This window comes from Pneumocystis jirovecii (assembly GCF_001477535.1).
Source record: "Pneumocystis jirovecii RU7 chromosome Unknown supercont1.5, whole genome shotgun sequence".
In the NCBI taxonomy this organism is placed as follows: Eukaryota; Fungi; Ascomycota; class Pneumocystomycetes; order Pneumocystales; family Pneumocystaceae; genus Pneumocystis; species Pneumocystis jirovecii.
This window is the reverse complement of record NW_017264779.1, coordinates 38451-54160: the sequence shown is the minus strand read 5'-3', so window position 1 is coordinate 54160 and position 15710 is coordinate 38451. Positions and strand designations below refer to the sequence as shown.

The window sequence follows — 15710 nt, the reverse complement described above, 5'->3', positions numbered from 1 at the left end:
TTAAATTATTTATATACATAAATATAGTTTTCATTAGGCTAATTCTCTAAAATCAGCATGTCTCATTCTTTTATGACGATGGGTATTGCGGTCATTAAGTGGTATCCGTGTATAAGGACTATCTTCTTTGCTAAATACTTTTTGTTGATTTGGAAAATACCCATATTTTGATATATCTAAAGGATAATGTTTATAATTATTATAAAGAGGTAATCCATATACGTTTTGTGTCATCATTGAGTCCATAGGCATTACCATATAAGGATTTAACATATAAGGATCGGAAAAAAATTGCATAAAATTCCCATTTATTTGTGGTGAAATATTATGTTGTAAAAATTGAGAATTAAGTTGTTCTTTGTCCTTTACTTGATCATTTTGTTCCGGAAGTGTTTGGGGAATTATATTATTGTCAGAAAGAGGTCTTTTCTTAGATTCTATAGGTAATTCTGATTCTTGGGCAGATTCAGTATTACTAATGACTGAAAATGACTAATTAAAATAGTTAAACAAGAACAAAATAGCTTGATAAAATACTTTATTTACAGAAATATTTTCATTTCCCATTTTGTTATTAATGTATTCCTTAATCTCTTTTTTTCTATCATTATTTATTTGGATAGTATCTAAAAGAGTATCTTTTGTTCCACATTTAGGACAAATAAAATCACTTTCTAATAAGGCAGTTTGAATACATTCTTCACAATATTCTTCTGGACAACAAGGGATTTTGCTTGGATTTTTCATTAATTTATGACATAAATTACATTCTAAAGTCGAATCATCTGGTTTAAATGAATAAATACTTGATGTTGTCAAAATCTTGGTTTTAGATTTATAGCTTTCCCATGATGCACTTGTATTTATTAATAATACAGTAAATAGTAACAATGAGAAATACTTATCGGGTTCAGCAACAACATGTTCACCATTTGCATTGACCATAAAACTTCCATAGTTACCATCAAAAGTTTTTTCGACTGTCTTCAAAAAAGATTTTGGAATACCTGTTGTACGTTTTACTCTTAATTTACCATCAAAACTAGGATCAGACAACGTAGGACATAATTGAATCCAATGACCTAAAACATGAGAAAACATTTAAATAAAATCAATCTCATGCCTTTTTCTCCACATCTATAACAAACATATCCAACAGGAGGAGGCTTATCTGGAACATTTACTGGTACTGACTTTCTATTATTGGGACGGAATATTGGAGTAGCAGCTGCTAATCTATCTTGTGTTTCTTGCCACTGCTCATCACTAGCAGCAAACATAGCTTGTATTGCTGCTTCTTCTGGGTCACTCTTTTTCCAAGCAACAGTATTTATATTAAACATAGATGATGCCGGTTTTGTTTTTAATTCTACTGGCTTTTTACAATAATTTTCTGCTCGATTATACGACACAGATGGATTTCCAGAAACATAACGAGCAGCAGTACCTTTTCCAGGCTTAGAGGGCGGCAATCGGCGTACAGTAATAGAGGTGGAGCGGGGAATAATAGTAGTATCATCATCATATTCTAAAATATTAATAATCCACTTTTTCTTTTTGGAGAACAAATTACCCTCGTCATTTGAATTGTATATAGCTAAATCAAATTCTGTTCCTGAACCAAGTTTATTCTGTAGGATAATTTCACGTTTTACATCAAATACTGAAAGCCCAGTTGCTCCGTCAAAAGAAATACGTCCTGGCTCCTTCTGAGACTTAAATTTAAAATATATGCTATTGGACATTAATGCAGATTGCAAATTCCACTATATAAAAAAGCAAATAGGCTTTATGAACACAATGTGTAAAAAACACCAATAACACAAAAAGTTTGAAAATCGATAAAAAAACAAATTTTCATTCAACTGTTTTTATTCCACTTGCTGAGCGCCCTTAGCGTCCTTAATGTTCTTAAACAATAAAAGGCACGTATAAATGCGTAAGGAATGTAGTATCAATAAAATTTTAAAATACTATTAATAAATGTGCTAAAACCTTGCATGTTGTTTCTTATATAAATTCTATGATAAATATATGTTAATTTTTACAGATTTTTTAAAATTTTTATCAAGTTAGAAAAAATAAGGTTTTTAATTGGATTTTCGGTGACAATTTCCCCTTTTATATATTTTCGTAAAAAAAAGCAAAAATAGTAATTAATATTATAAATTATGTAAATGAATATAAAGCAAAATATTTTATAAAAAGGAATGATTTTAAATCTATAGATTTTAAATATATTTAATGTAACTGAAGTTAAAATTTTGTTGTATAACATTGATTTTTTTATATTTTGTATATTAGTTTTTATATAGGTGTTTTGCATGGAATATTAAAAGTAAATTTTATTTGATATGAATGAGAGAAATGGAAATAATATTAATTTTTTTTATGATCCAAATTATGATTTGACTTAATATTTTGATTTATCGATAGTTTTATGAAATATAATGGATTTTATTTTCAATAATAATAGATTATGTTTAAATTGTATTATTGTTATTTATAAAAAGTATTAATCATTTACTTTAATTATTTTATAATTGTAATTTTTTTAATTTTTTTAAAAAAAATAGATTTATATATAATATTAATTTATTATATTTTATTTTTGAATTTGCTATTTCATAAATAAGCATTATATTTACTAAATATATTATATAATCATTACATTTATGTTGCAATCAATAATTAAATAAAAATAACTAAATAAACACTGTATTATTTGATTTTTATCTTAAAAATTATTTTTAAGATTATATTTATTATAGAAAGTTTTAAGGAAAAGTAAATATATATTCTTGATGAAACTTTTAGTTTTAAATTCACATTATTTTAAATATTAGAAAGTGTATTACATAGATATAATAGAATAATATAATTTATAAAATACTAATTTAAATTGTTCAAGGTTTTAAATTTAATAATAATTTTTACTATTTAAATAATAAAATTAAAAAGAAAAAGGACATATATCATATAAATAAATTTATTTATATAATGATTAAAATTCTATTCTCTTAATTTTTCATAAATTCTCAAAATTTAATATTAAATTACATTATTTATAAAAAGATTAAAGCAAATTTTATTAATTATAGGATTAGATAACTTATATAATATTATGGTATCTAGAACTTTACTAAATATAAAATATTAATTTTTTTAGAAAATTTATTCTAAAGAAGAAGAAGAAGGTTATTTCATTGAAGATTATAAACCGTAGATAAAGCATTAATATTTATACTGATAGAACACTATCGAATTATTGTACGTGCAGGTCTTAAGTCGGGTATAATAGCATTAGGTATTTCAGTTGTAGGTGCTTATATTTTAAATAAGAAATGGTACATTAATTCATTTTTACTTTTTATTAAAATAAATATCTATTTTAGGAACAAATTCAGACAATTAACTCTTCCAATAAAGGTTTTATTTCCTCAATGGCATGATTCTTTTATATTAATTTTTATCTAATTAGTCATTTTTTGTCTCTAGCATAGCAACAGTAATTTCCATTCAACCTAACTATTTAAAAGTTTTCTAATATATTTTTAGACAGCACTCGTAATTTCTACTGATAATGCATCAAAGAAATATCAAGATAGTAAATATGGCTCTCTTGATCCTATTAAACCAGCTGAAAAAATTAATTGGCAAAGTGCTCTTTTGATTTGGTGTTCAGAAAATAAATGGAAAATTATAGCAGGATCATGGGCATTAAGCATGATAGGATCTTTTTCATTTTTATGGAGAGACAAGTATCTCACCAAAGCTCAGAAATTAGTTCAAGCTCGAATGTATGCTCAAGTATGTAAACCATTCATATTTAAGTTTTTTGAAAAAACAATAACATAATATTTAAGGGAATTACACTGTTAGTTCTTTTAGTATCTGCAGGATTGTCAATAGATCGAAGTCAATTTTTTGATTTTAATAAAAATGTTAGGCATTTTCTTTTTTCTTATAAAAAAACTGACTTTTTATCATAGAATACTAACAATAACAATAAAGAAATTAATGATGTTCATACTAGTAAAACAGAGTAATTGTATACAGGAATTATAATTCTTGTTAATATTGTACTTTTTTTAAAAAAAACTATTAAAAATATTTTTAAATGGGAAATTGAAATGAATATTTTGTGGTAAATTTTAAATAATTTATATCTTAATATATCTTAATACTATATATTTTTATTTATTAAATATATAATTTTAATCTTTAAATTTCGATGCTAACAATCTAAGAACTGAAAGCTTTTTAAATAAATTTTTGTAAAATGAAAAATACCCTTAAAAATATACAAAAATGTGAGATATTGGGCCCATTTTCACTTCTTGTCCAATGCATTTTGGGGACTTTTGTACTTTTTTCGCTTTTAATTAAACGACATTGGGAGTTACCTCAACGATCTTTTAGAATATGGTAAGTTTTGGAAATAGTGTTATAAATACAACACTTTTTTTATTAATATAGAAAATTTTAACTGTATTATAAGGTTCCTTGATGTTTCAAAGCAAGTTATTGGCGCTGGTGTAATTCATGTTTTAAATGTAGTCATTTCTGATATTATTGGATTTAATGAAAAGGAAAAAGGCTTTTCTAATCCCTGTGTATGGTAATATACGTGTTATTTTTTAAATATTATAACTTATTCATTATATTAGGTACCTTTTAAACATTGTGGTAAAAAATATATAATTCTATACAATTGTATAATTAATCTTAGATTGATACAACAGTAGGTGTTCCTATACTTTGGCTAATGCTCCGAATTATTGGAAAAATTTGTAATTTTATGGGCTGTATAGGGACTAAATCAGGTGATTATGATGGTGATCCACCTCGAATTACTTGGTGGTGGAAACAAATGTTTATAATATGGTGATTTTTTGTCTAAAAGTAACGTGTTCCATAGGTTTATATATATTATTGGCCTTATATCTATGAAGATTTTAATTGTTCCTATTCTTAAGATACCTATACTAGATAGTACAGCGAATTGGTTGCTTTCTTGGACTATTAGTCAAGAAAAATTACAAATATTTTTTACTATGTTTGTATGTTATCTATATATTTTAATAAACTTACAAAAATAGTTTATTCCTTTAATGTTAATATATTTTTTTGTTATTGATATAGACTAATGTTTTTAATTTTAGAATGAATATATTACAATACTGGATTATAGATACTATTATAACAAAAAAACAAGGACGTATTATTTTGGGATCTAGAAAAATGGTATTTACTTTTATTACTAAATGTTTACATGTTGAATCATTTTTATAGGATGATGGACTTTTAATAACCTCGAAATAATTTATTAACTTTATACATATACAGCATTTATAGTACTGGTATACATATTCGGAATTATATTAAAAAGCTTTTCACATTTGATGTTTAATCCTACCGAATGTTTTAATGCATTTAATGTTTCGGAAATATATAATAAAAATATCCATGTATTTTGTATAAATAATGTAATATTTAAACTTATTATTTATTATTTCAAATAGCATCAGGAATTTAGTTATTTCGAAATTAAAAAAAGGTCATAGGCAACGTAATATTTAATTCTTATATTAAATATAAACTTCAGTTTTTAAATACAAAATGAAATTCAATTTCTAACGATATCTACGTAGAGATAATGTGTTATGTCTCTTCCTATAGAACTATTAACAATAAAACTATAACTACTATATCATACCAAATCTTCCTTCTCCCGCAGGAACTATTGTTATATAAGTGTCCTTTTCCTGCAACACCTCTAGACTTTCTTCCAATTGCAGTAAGACCACGAGCTTCCCGGCGTTTATGAACAGGATTCACAATCCAATTAATACGAGGATCCCGTCGAATCGCTTTATGATTTGGATCAACAAGAATCACTTCATAATACTATTTACACAATTAATCAATACATTTGCACCATCCTACGAAACCTTATAAGTAGAATCCTGATTAACCCAGTAACTATTCAAAACCCTCAGATTTGCACATCTTCTCCCAACACGCTCCTCTGCTGTAACTCTTAAGCTTTTTTGATACTTAAGCTGGTTTACACCCATATTAGTAGGCTTTCCGTTTGTTGCTCCCTTAGGCACTGGCCTCTTCCGGCCTCCACGGCGTACACGAACACGGTAGACAACATACCCTTGTTTTGCCTTATATCCAAGCCGCCGTGCTTTATCTGGCCGTGATGGACGTGAAGCCCGATGAATAACATTCAGCTGGCGGTACTCCCTATATACACATTATTCCTGCTTTTTTGGCCGCCAAAAAACACACCAGCAACGTATCCTTAGCAAAAAACGAAGAACATCCGACTGCTTGTGTTTGTACAGTTCTACACACCCCCATCAGCTACTTTTTTTCAAATCAACGTTATCTTAGGCTTTTTTTCCCGAAAAAAAAGCACAAAACTCCACCGAAAGACACACATACCTTCCATATACTTATAGGCACTGCAATCTGTGTTAATACTCGCTGTTTTTCACCAAAATACTGCAACTTACCCCATCTTCAATCTTTTGTCGTCGTTGAGCGGCGAAAAACCGTCTCAATCGTACTAAGTGTAAAACCCTAACATATTAATAATAAAATATTAATGAAATACTATGGATTTACCCATACTGTATAAACAATATATCATCTATTAATAATATAAATAATACAAATAATTTGCTAGTTATTTGCCGACAATGTACATATATTAATATATCCGTAGTATACTCGTAATATAACAGTAGTAAACAAATAATACAATAACATAATACAAAATCTCCCCAAATGGCTGTTTAGCTAAAATGCCACCAAAAGCTTTCTCGTTACACTCCTTCCTCTCATTCATTCCTTTTCCCTCAGCCCGTCTCCCCGTCTCCTGATTTTCAAACAATACTCAAAATAACAATCATACCCCTACTAAACCCTGTTTCTATACTCAATATCCTCTGTTTCATGCTTTATTCGCCTTGTAACCTGCTTTTTGTCACTTATATTATTGCTACATTATATATCGAAGTGACTGCTTAAAGGCGCAAAATCGTGCACGATTTCTGCACAGCTCAACGACAAAAAAAAAAAATGGCATTAAATCGGCCTCAAATCAACGTTTATGATGAAACAGGAGGCTTAACAGGCTCTACACTGTGTTTTCCAAGTGTTTTAGAGGCACCTATACGGCCGGATCTTGTACAATCGGTCCATACATTAGTAGCAAAGAATAAACGGCAGCCGTATGCAGTGAGTTCACGGGCAGGACACCAGACATCAGCAGAGTCATGGGGAACAGGAAGGGCAGTTTCACGTGTTCCACGAGTATCAGGAGGAGGGACTCACCGTGCAGGACAGGCAGCGTATGTTTGTGGTGAAATACAAGTAAAAATTGACGTGGAGGAACAGATATGGGAATATGTGCCGTGGAGGCCATATGTTTGCCCCGACAAAGGTCTGGAGGAAGTGGTGTTTCAAGGTGAATTTGAATGAAAAACGGTATGCAATTTCATCAGCATTGGCGGCATCAGCAGTCCCATCTCTTGTGTTAGCACGGGGACATCGTATTGAGACGGTCCCGGAGATACCCTTGGTGGTATCGGAGAGAGTGGAGTCGCTTCATAAGACACGGGAGGCGGTTGGGGTCTTAAATTCTCTTAAAGCATATGCAGATGTGGTCAAAGTGATTGATTCACGCAAATACCGGGCAGGGAAGGGTAAAATGAGGAATAGGCGGTACCGCCAGCGCCGGGGGCCTCTTATTGTTTATGCAGAAGACAAGGGGCTTGTTAGGGCGTTCCGTAATATCCCGGGAGTCGAGCTTGTCAATGTCCGTGCTTTAAATCTTCTCCAGCTAGCACCGGGTGGCCATCTTGGACGGTTTATTATATGGACACAGTCTGCATTTGAGATGCTTGATTCGTTGTATGGCACAACCGAGGTCCCGGCTTCACTTAAAAAGAATTATACGTTGCCATTTAGTATTGTTGCTCAGCCAGACATTACTCGTATCATCAATTCAGACGAAATTCAGTCCGTTCTTCGAGCAAAAGGTCCTCGGCAGACACGGCGCAGGGTTTGCCAGAAGAAAAATCCCCTTAGGAATCGCCGCCTTATGCTCAAGCTTAATCCATATGCAAAGGTTCTTTTGGAACATGTATGTTTTCTATATTACATATATTTTATTTAATATTTTATACAGGCTTCTTCGGTTGTAAAAAAGAAGCGTGAAGCTCGTGAAACTGCCTCTAAAAAGTTTATCGAGATCATAAAATCTGATTAGCTATTTATTATAGCCATATTTACATATTATAAATTTAATTTTGTTCATTTATTTCTTTCTATCCTATTTATTATGTGACTGTTTTCTCCGCCCTTAATATCTTCCGATTTTCAACGACACCAGCTTTTTGAGATTATATTTGAAAAATATAAGCTAACTTTTGGATAAAAAACGCCTTTTATAAGGGAAAAAAGGCACTTTTATTGAATATTTATAAATAAAAATACCAAATATTAATAATATGGGCCCTGCACCTGAACGAGGAGGATTTGATCGCGGTCGTGGACGAGGACGAGCTCATAAAGAAGAAAAAGATGATTGGGTGCCAGTAACAAAGCTTGGACGCCTTGTTAAGATGGGAAAAATCCGTTCCCTTGAAGAAATATATCTTTATTCACTTCCTATCAAAGAATATCAAATTGTTGACTGGTTTTTACCTAAACTAAAAGATGAAGTATTGAAAATAATGCCGGTGCAAAAACAGACATGTGCAGGTCAAAGAACACGATTTAAAGCGTTTGTTATAGTTGGAGATTCAGATGGACATGTAGGCCTTGGTGTAAAATGCTCTAAAGAAGTTGCAATTGCTATACGTAGAGCTATTATTCTTGCCAAGCTATCGGTAATACCTGTCCGGAGAGGATATTGGGGAAATTCTTTGGGAGAACCCCATACAGTATGTGCAAAAGTGAGTGGGAAATGCAGTTCTTCTATGTGCCGTCTTGTTCCTGCACCTCGAGGAACGGGCATTGTTGCTGCACCAACACCTAAACGTCTTCTTCAGTTTGCCGGTATTCAGGACTGTTATACGTCATCTCGTGGTGCTACCCGCACTCTTGGAAATTTTGTCAAGGCAACGTTTGCAGCAATTGGAAATACTTATGGTTTTTTAACACCTAACCTTTGGAAAGAAATTCCATACTATCCAACTCCTTTTGAAGAGTTTTCAGATGTTCTTATGCAAACCGAAAAAGTTAAATATTAAAGTATTTAGTTTTCTGCTTTATCAATATATAAAAAATCATGTTTACATGAATTGGTTTCTTCTGGATCATCTATATTAATTTCAAAAGCCTCTGCCTCGTCCTCACTTTCTTCAAAAGAATCCGTAAGACGTTCTTCTGCATCATACTGTATTCAAATTAAATTTTTCAAGCTATGAATAGAACCTTACTGTTTCATCCTCCTCCTCTAATTCATCTTGTACTGGAGGCATTTCTTCGCCTTCTTCACCATCCCACCGAATATTGAACCTAGTTACACGAGGTTTTTCTGCAAGAATATTACGCTGAACATCCTCTACTGACCATTTTTCAACATCTGGAGTCCCATCCTCCTTTAATAATACTCCTGGAAGTTCATTATTAACATAATAACCTACTCTTACAAATTCTCTGTCATCATAAGCACAAGTAAGCAATATAACGGTGACACCAAGAATATCTTTCTTAGGAATAAGCTCTGCAGTTGGTGGATCTGCTTGAAACAAAAATTTATTGATTCCAATAGGTATAGGACCAACTAAAAGACTATCAAGTTCTTGATCATGCAATGTTGATGTTGCAGAACCAACATAAGTCAATTTCCATTCTAGATCTAAATATTTATCAATTAGAAATAAAGAAATCATGATATATATACCATTTTTTAAAGATTCTAAGCATTCAAAGGTAATTTCAAACTCATAAGGCGATAAAAAAGGAGCCGGATTATTTAAAATATCAATAGATAATATATTAACAACAGACATATTTAAACAAAAGTAGACGAAAATATCTAAAAGGTATTTTAAAGATGAATTTAAAATGAATTAAATATATTAATAAGAACTCGAAACATTTGTCTTAAATATTTTGAAAACCAATGAATAAAAAATAAGGTTTTAAATTTAAACATTTCGATAAGATTTATAAAAACATAATTAAAATATCTTAAATAAGATACTCTAATGTTTATTTTTCTTTAAAACATTATAATTTATACAAAAATATTGAACTAGTTATGCAAAACAATTATATTCAAATAATATATACAAATATCATCAGGATCTATGTATAAAATGCAAGCTTTTCGGAATCTGCATCTTGAATTTGAGATCTATATGCTTCTTCTATGTCTAAAAAAATTAACATTAGATAAAATTATAAATAATATAAACCTGAATGGATAATAAGATAACGACTTTTTCGAATTGCAACTAAACCTGCTTCTTGCATGACAGCAGCAATTTGTGCACCAGATGTTGTATCAGGACTTTAAGCGATTAGAAAAACTTAATGAAAATTTATCTTACCGAAGAATAAAACTATCAAGATCAACTTCAGGAGAAAGCGACATTTTTGCAGCAATGGTATTGTATATAAGTCGTTTTTGACGTCTTTGCATAAATTGATATAAATCATTAGAAAAATTAGAACATACCTATCTGTTTTTGGAAATTCAATTTTTCTATCTAAACGTCCTGGTCGGAGCAATGCTGGATCTAGTGTATCTGCTCGATTAGTAGCCATAATGACCTATGCAATGCTTAAACTATGACTATATTCTGAATTATATACCTTAACATTGGATCCTTGATCAAACCCATCCATTTGGTTCAACAGTTCAAGGAGAATACGCTGAACTTCACGGTCAGCACCTATAAACAATAAACCAATATCCAAAGTATAACAATAAATAACCTGTTTGTGCATCAAACCGTTTTGTAGCAATAGCGTCGATTTCATCGATAAAGATAATAGATGGTGCATTCTCCCTAGCCAATCTAAAAACATCACGCACCATACGAGGTCCTTCTCCAAGGTACTTTTGAACAAATTCACTCCCAACAACTCGTATAAAACTTGCAGTAGTAGAATTTGCAACAGCTTTAACAAGCATAGTTTTACCAGTTCCTGGGGGACCATATAATAAAACACCTCTTGGAGGATCAATACCTGAAACCTCTCATTCAGATATATTTAAATTATATTAAACTAATATATACCAATTTGTTTATAAAGATCTGCTTGTGTTAGAGGTAGCTCAACGGCCTCTCTAATTTCTTGCTTTTGCATATCAAGCCCTCCAACATCTTGATAAGTGACATCTGGTTTTTCATCCTGACGAAGCATAGCAATACTGCTATCAGCTTCTGGAGGCAAAATATCAACAAGTGCACTACTATGTCTGTGTAAAGCAACGCTAGAAAAAGGACGAAGAAGTTCACGATCAAGAGTTGAAAGAATACGGACAATATAATTAGATCCTGTAGTAGAACCCACAATGGCTAGTTATATTAATATTCTTCAAATGAATATATATAAACGATATTACCTGTATTTTCATCAATAGCTTCCAAAAATTGTCCAATAACAAGAGGTACACTTTGAATTCTCTTTACCTCTTCTTGTGCACGAATAAGCTCTCTTTTAAGATTTTTTTGATCATCTTTAATAAATGTTTCTTGTAATTCAAGCATTTCCAAATGTCGTTGAAGATATTTCAATCGAGTATAAGGATCTTCTGTTGTCGCCATCTTAGGAAAAATTGACCGTTGAGACTTCTGTTCTCTTTTTTTAAATGATAAATCTTCATGAAATAAATCTTCTGAATGATTACAATTATCTTCCATTTTATTTTTGTAATTTTGGTTTTATTGTAGTTATTAAACGGATTGAAATCGAATATATTAAAAGTATAAAAATAACAGAAAAGAGGGAGTAATTAAAAATTGAATAATCATAGATGGACCATTTATTTTTGTGGAAACAATTACTAAGAATCAAAACAAAAATAGAATTTTTACGTATAATAATATATATGTACAAAACAAATTGTATCTAAATAAGAACCCAATATAAATATAACTCAAAAAGTACTGTCAATCATTTTATCATCGTTACCCATTTCCCCTTTATTAATTTTAAAACCCTCATGATTTGGATAAGCATTATGTAATGCAGCTGCCGATGTACTGGCGTTCAATTGTTTTCTTTCGTTAGCAGATAAATTATTTCTATTTTTATATTCAGTTTTAAGTGTCCACTTCATAATATATGGTCCTTTTTTAAGTAATACTGCTATTGATTCCAAAACTTCTTTAAGATATGTCTATTAAAGTAAAAAAATAAATCAAATATGATATTCAAACCTCTGGCTGTTTTGTAATCTCTTTTAAGGTTTTCATAGAATAATAGTCATAGTCATCAAAGCATTTGAACAATATATCAAGGAGTTCATTACGTGGCAATCGAGAAGCCTTTTGATCAGAGGCACTTTTTCTAGTATTTTTCTAAAAAACAGGCATATAAATCATTAGTATTTCACGAAATAATGGTAGTTACAATAAAGGAACTGAAACGTCCAGCATTTGTTTCAGGCATTCCTAAAGTCATAAAATTCCTTGTAAGAGAACTATGGTTACTAAGCATTTGTATTTTCCGCTTAGGCTGAGAGGCTGCCTTAGATCGTGCCTGCATGACCTTTCGATATTGTTCATTAATAATAGGAGAAATATTGCATTCATGAGCAATTGTTCCAACAAGTGCAATATGCTCTACCAAAAATAAATAAATTCAATTCTAAATATAATATAGATACTTTGTGAAGGCTTGCATGGGCTAGATCCTCCTTTACGACACGTTTCTCGAAATAATGTTGCATCAGAGAAATTTTGCATAGACTTTTCCTCTCTTTCTGCAAAAACATAGGCATTGCGCGTATGTCGATTCATTACAAATACATTATATTCTAAAGGAAGGTCTTTATTACTCTCAACATCAGGTATTATAAGCTTAATCTTAACAATTTATTAGCTTTGTTCTTGATTACACTTGATTAGCTTTACATTATCTGATTTGCCGCTAAATCGGTAAGTTTATTTCAAAGTAAAGCATTCAAATGCACATACTTTTGAATACGAATAATCCCAAGGTCTACACCATCATCTTTGACTAATTCCCACCTATCTAAAAGGAATTTTGGAACTTTTACAAGCCATACTTTGCTTCTTATCTTTGACATGTCCAAATCACCTGCATCATCTTCATAGTCTTCATAGCTTACATTGATATTCTCGTCTGTTAGTCCTATTTCTTTTTTTACAACTATATTATTCTCATTATTCATTTCTTAACATTTATTCTTGTTTTTCTTTATATTTATTTTTCTACCGTATGTTAGTGCACAACGTTTTCAATACGTTAATTTCATGAAAATATATAATATTACAAAAAGGATGTAGAAAATAAGATATTATGACTAGAATATACAAAAAATACATAATAAATAGTTTTAAAAGAGTATATAGTACTTTTTTTGAAAAGAATGAGGAAAAAATAGATCTTATTAATGAATTAAAAGCACGTGGACTTATAGAAGTAATGTCAAGGTTTAATATTTATTTGATAAAGAAGGGAATCTAAAGAGAAATAAGCGGATTAGAATCTAAGAAAAAAATACTCACGGATCAGGTCTCAGTATATATGGGTGTAGATCCGACAGCGGCATCACTTCATATTGGGAATCTTGTTACATTATTATCTCTTTTTCACTTCTATTTAAGGGGGCATAATTGTTATAGCATAGTAAGAGAGGAAAGAAGAATACATTATTAGTAATGACAAGTTCTGTTATAAGGTTGGTGGTGGAACGTCTCGTATAGGTGATCCGTCAGGTAGAACAAAGCAAAGGAAAGCATTAAAATTGGATTTTATATCTGAAAATGCACTAAAAATTGAGAATCAGCTTAATTCTTTTTTCAAAAATGGTTTAATATATGCACTTAAACGAGGATATAAAGCTTCAAATGTCGGAAAATATTACATTATGAATAATTTAGAATGGTATGATGGGTTTTTACTTTTTGATTTTTTAAAAATAGTTGGATCGAACATAAGGGTAGGAGAAATGCTTGCAAGAGAAAGGTATTAGAAAAGTTAAAATATTATATTATTTAATATAGTGTTTAGTGTGAAAAATCGACTTAATTCAGATCAAGGAATAAGCTATGCTGAATTTACATACCAATTACTTCAAGCATATGATTTTTATTATTTAAATCAGAATTACAACGTTTCAATACAAATAGGAGGAAATGATCAATGGGGAAATATTGTTGCAGGAATAGAACTTATTAATAAAATAAATAATCTAAAAAGCGAAGAAGGGAATTCAGTGTCTGCAGTACAGCCATATGGAGTTACTGTACCTTTATTACTTAAAAAAAATGGAGAAAAATTTAGTAAAAGTATAGGTGATACTATTTGGCTTAACTCTGATATGACTACTCCATATCAACTTTATCAAGTATGTTGTCCCTTATTATCCTATATATCTTATGTATAGTTCTTTATACAATCTTCTGATGAAATTGTTGAAAAATATTTAAGAATTTTTACACTACTTCCTTTAGATACTATTTCTGAAATTATAGAACAGCATTTTGATAGTCCAGACAAACGTTATGCACAACATAAACTTGCAGAAGAAGTTGTTATGTTAATTCATGGACAAGAAGAAATGGAAAAATCTAAAATGGCAACGCAATTATTATTTTCAGATAAAGAAAGGAATAAATTAGAAATTTCTCATATTTTCGAAATGTTTTCAAATAAAAAAGATATTATTACTTTAAATAAGGAAAAAGTTATTGGAAAAACGGTACCTGAAGTTATAAAAGAATCGGGTGTTTTAAGTAAATGTAATTTTAAATGTATAGATATTAATAGGAATTAATAAAAATTAGCACAAATAAACAAATTACTTCAAGGTGGTGGAATATATACTATTAAAGAAAAAATAACTAGTCCGTTTATACAAATTACAGAAGATTGGCTTATGGAAGGGAAAGTTCTTATTTTTAAACTAGGGAAAAAACGGCATATAGTAATTAACGTAATATAGATTACTATCAATAATGTTATTGTTATATAATGATATCATTAAAGAATATAAATATATTATTTATAATTTTATCTTTTAAAATTTTTGTATTTTTAAAAATAATTCTTGTAATTGAATATATCATACCATTATATTTTGGAATTTTTTGCACATATTAAAAAATTCAGCATTTTTCAGTTTTTCATTAAACGGCAGTGAATAAAACTAAAAACTAATAATTATATATAGGAAAATAATTTTATGAGATAGAAATCATAAATATAAAAAAGCTGGCTTTTTTATCAAATATTCTTAATAAACAATAGATATTTTTATATATTTTTTAATTATATAATATTATAATATTAATTCATACATTAATAACATTAATATATCTTATGGTTAAATAATTCATAATAGTTTTATATTTTTATTTAAATGAAAAACAATATTAGGAAACATTAGTTTTATTAGGAAATTTTATAATAAACTATTTATAATAAATAATATCAATATATTATAAAATTTATAATAAAAAAATAATTACTTTTTCATATTC

At 29.6% G+C, this 15710-nt stretch overlaps 10 protein-coding genes across 10 annotated transcripts; 5 read left to right on the top strand and 5 right to left on the bottom strand.

The window, feature by feature from the left end:
- Positions 1-33: 33 nt before the first annotated feature.
- T551_01209 (cleavage polyadenylation factor subunit MPE1) lies at positions 34-1745 on the bottom strand (the record flags this gene model as incomplete). Its single annotated transcript, XM_018373472.1, has 5 exons — positions 34-492; positions 538-856; positions 902-1082; positions 1124-1528; positions 1574-1745. The coding sequence occupies 5 exons, from the start codon at positions 1743-1745 to the stop codon at positions 34-36; spliced, it is 1536 nt and encodes a 511-aa protein (XP_018230126.1).
- A 1059-nt stretch (positions 1746-2804) lies between these two features.
- T551_01208 (uncharacterized protein) lies at positions 2805-4049 on the top strand (the record flags this gene model as incomplete). The annotated part of the gene is made up of 8 exons (XM_018373471.1): positions 2805-2816; positions 3170-3197; positions 3254-3347; positions 3396-3429; positions 3482-3508; positions 3559-3810; positions 3867-3944; positions 3993-4049. 8 exons carry the CDS (start codon positions 2805-2807, stop codon positions 4047-4049), a joined length of 582 nt encoding a protein of 193 aa, XP_018230125.1.
- A 233-nt stretch (positions 4050-4282) lies between these two features.
- Positions 4283-5325, top strand: T551_01207 (uncharacterized protein; the record flags this gene model as incomplete). Its single annotated transcript, XM_018373470.1, has 8 exons — positions 4283-4428; positions 4502-4621; positions 4671-4689; positions 4733-4887; positions 4922-5063; positions 5103-5116; positions 5166-5247; positions 5296-5325. 8 exons carry the CDS (start codon positions 4283-4285, stop codon positions 5323-5325), a joined length of 708 nt encoding a protein of 235 aa, XP_018230124.1.
- Positions 5326-5636: 311 nt separating this feature from the next.
- Positions 5637-6862, bottom strand: T551_01206 (60S ribosomal protein L15; the record flags this gene model as incomplete). The annotated part of the gene is made up of 4 exons (XM_018373469.1): positions 5637-5676; positions 5720-5910; positions 5955-6255; positions 6789-6862. 4 exons carry the CDS (start codon positions 6860-6862, stop codon positions 5637-5639), a joined length of 606 nt encoding a protein of 201 aa, XP_018230123.1.
- Positions 6863-7095: 233 nt separating this feature from the next.
- Positions 7096-8287, top strand: T551_01205 (uncharacterized protein; the record flags this gene model as incomplete). The annotated part of the gene is made up of 3 exons (XM_018373468.1): positions 7096-7367; positions 7414-8161; positions 8207-8287. 3 exons carry the CDS (start codon positions 7096-7098, stop codon positions 8285-8287), a joined length of 1101 nt encoding a protein of 366 aa, XP_018230122.1.
- A 241-nt stretch (positions 8288-8528) lies between these two features.
- On the top strand, positions 8529-9272 carry T551_01204 (40S ribosomal protein S2; the record flags this gene model as incomplete). Its single annotated transcript, XM_018373467.1, has 1 exon — positions 8529-9272. The coding sequence occupies one exon, from the start codon at positions 8529-8531 to the stop codon at positions 9270-9272; it is 744 nt and encodes a 247-aa protein (XP_018230121.1).
- A 5-nt stretch (positions 9273-9277) lies between these two features.
- T551_01203 (nucleosome assembly factor ASF1) lies at positions 9278-10037 on the bottom strand (the record flags this gene model as incomplete). The annotated part of the gene is made up of 3 exons (XM_018373466.1): positions 9278-9418; positions 9462-9883; positions 9929-10037. 3 exons carry the CDS (start codon positions 10035-10037, stop codon positions 9278-9280), a joined length of 672 nt encoding a protein of 223 aa, XP_018230120.1.
- Positions 10038-10335: 298 nt separating this feature from the next.
- Positions 10336-11900, bottom strand: T551_01202 (26S protease regulatory subunit 6B; the record flags this gene model as incomplete). The annotated part of the gene is made up of 8 exons (XM_018373465.1): positions 10336-10403; positions 10446-10540; positions 10581-10664; positions 10709-10803; positions 10846-10925; positions 10969-11223; positions 11274-11555; positions 11603-11900. The coding sequence occupies 8 exons, from the start codon at positions 11898-11900 to the stop codon at positions 10336-10338; spliced, it is 1257 nt and encodes a 418-aa protein (XP_018230119.1).
- A 236-nt stretch (positions 11901-12136) lies between these two features.
- Positions 12137-13396, bottom strand: T551_01201 (transcription factor IIF subunit TFG2; the record flags this gene model as incomplete). Its single annotated transcript, XM_018373464.1, has 6 exons — positions 12137-12379; positions 12420-12560; positions 12613-12824; positions 12869-13067; positions 13116-13131; positions 13179-13396. The coding sequence occupies 6 exons, from the start codon at positions 13394-13396 to the stop codon at positions 12137-12139; spliced, it is 1029 nt and encodes a 342-aa protein (XP_018230118.1).
- A 128-nt stretch (positions 13397-13524) lies between these two features.
- On the top strand, positions 13525-15172 carry T551_01200 (tyrosine-tRNA ligase; the record flags this gene model as incomplete). The annotated part of the gene is made up of 6 exons (XM_018373463.1): positions 13525-13658; positions 13704-13854; positions 13907-14193; positions 14239-14575; positions 14615-14963; positions 15015-15172. 6 exons carry the CDS (start codon positions 13525-13527, stop codon positions 15170-15172), a joined length of 1416 nt encoding a protein of 471 aa, XP_018230117.1.
- Between the last annotated feature and the right edge of the window lie 538 nt (positions 15173-15710).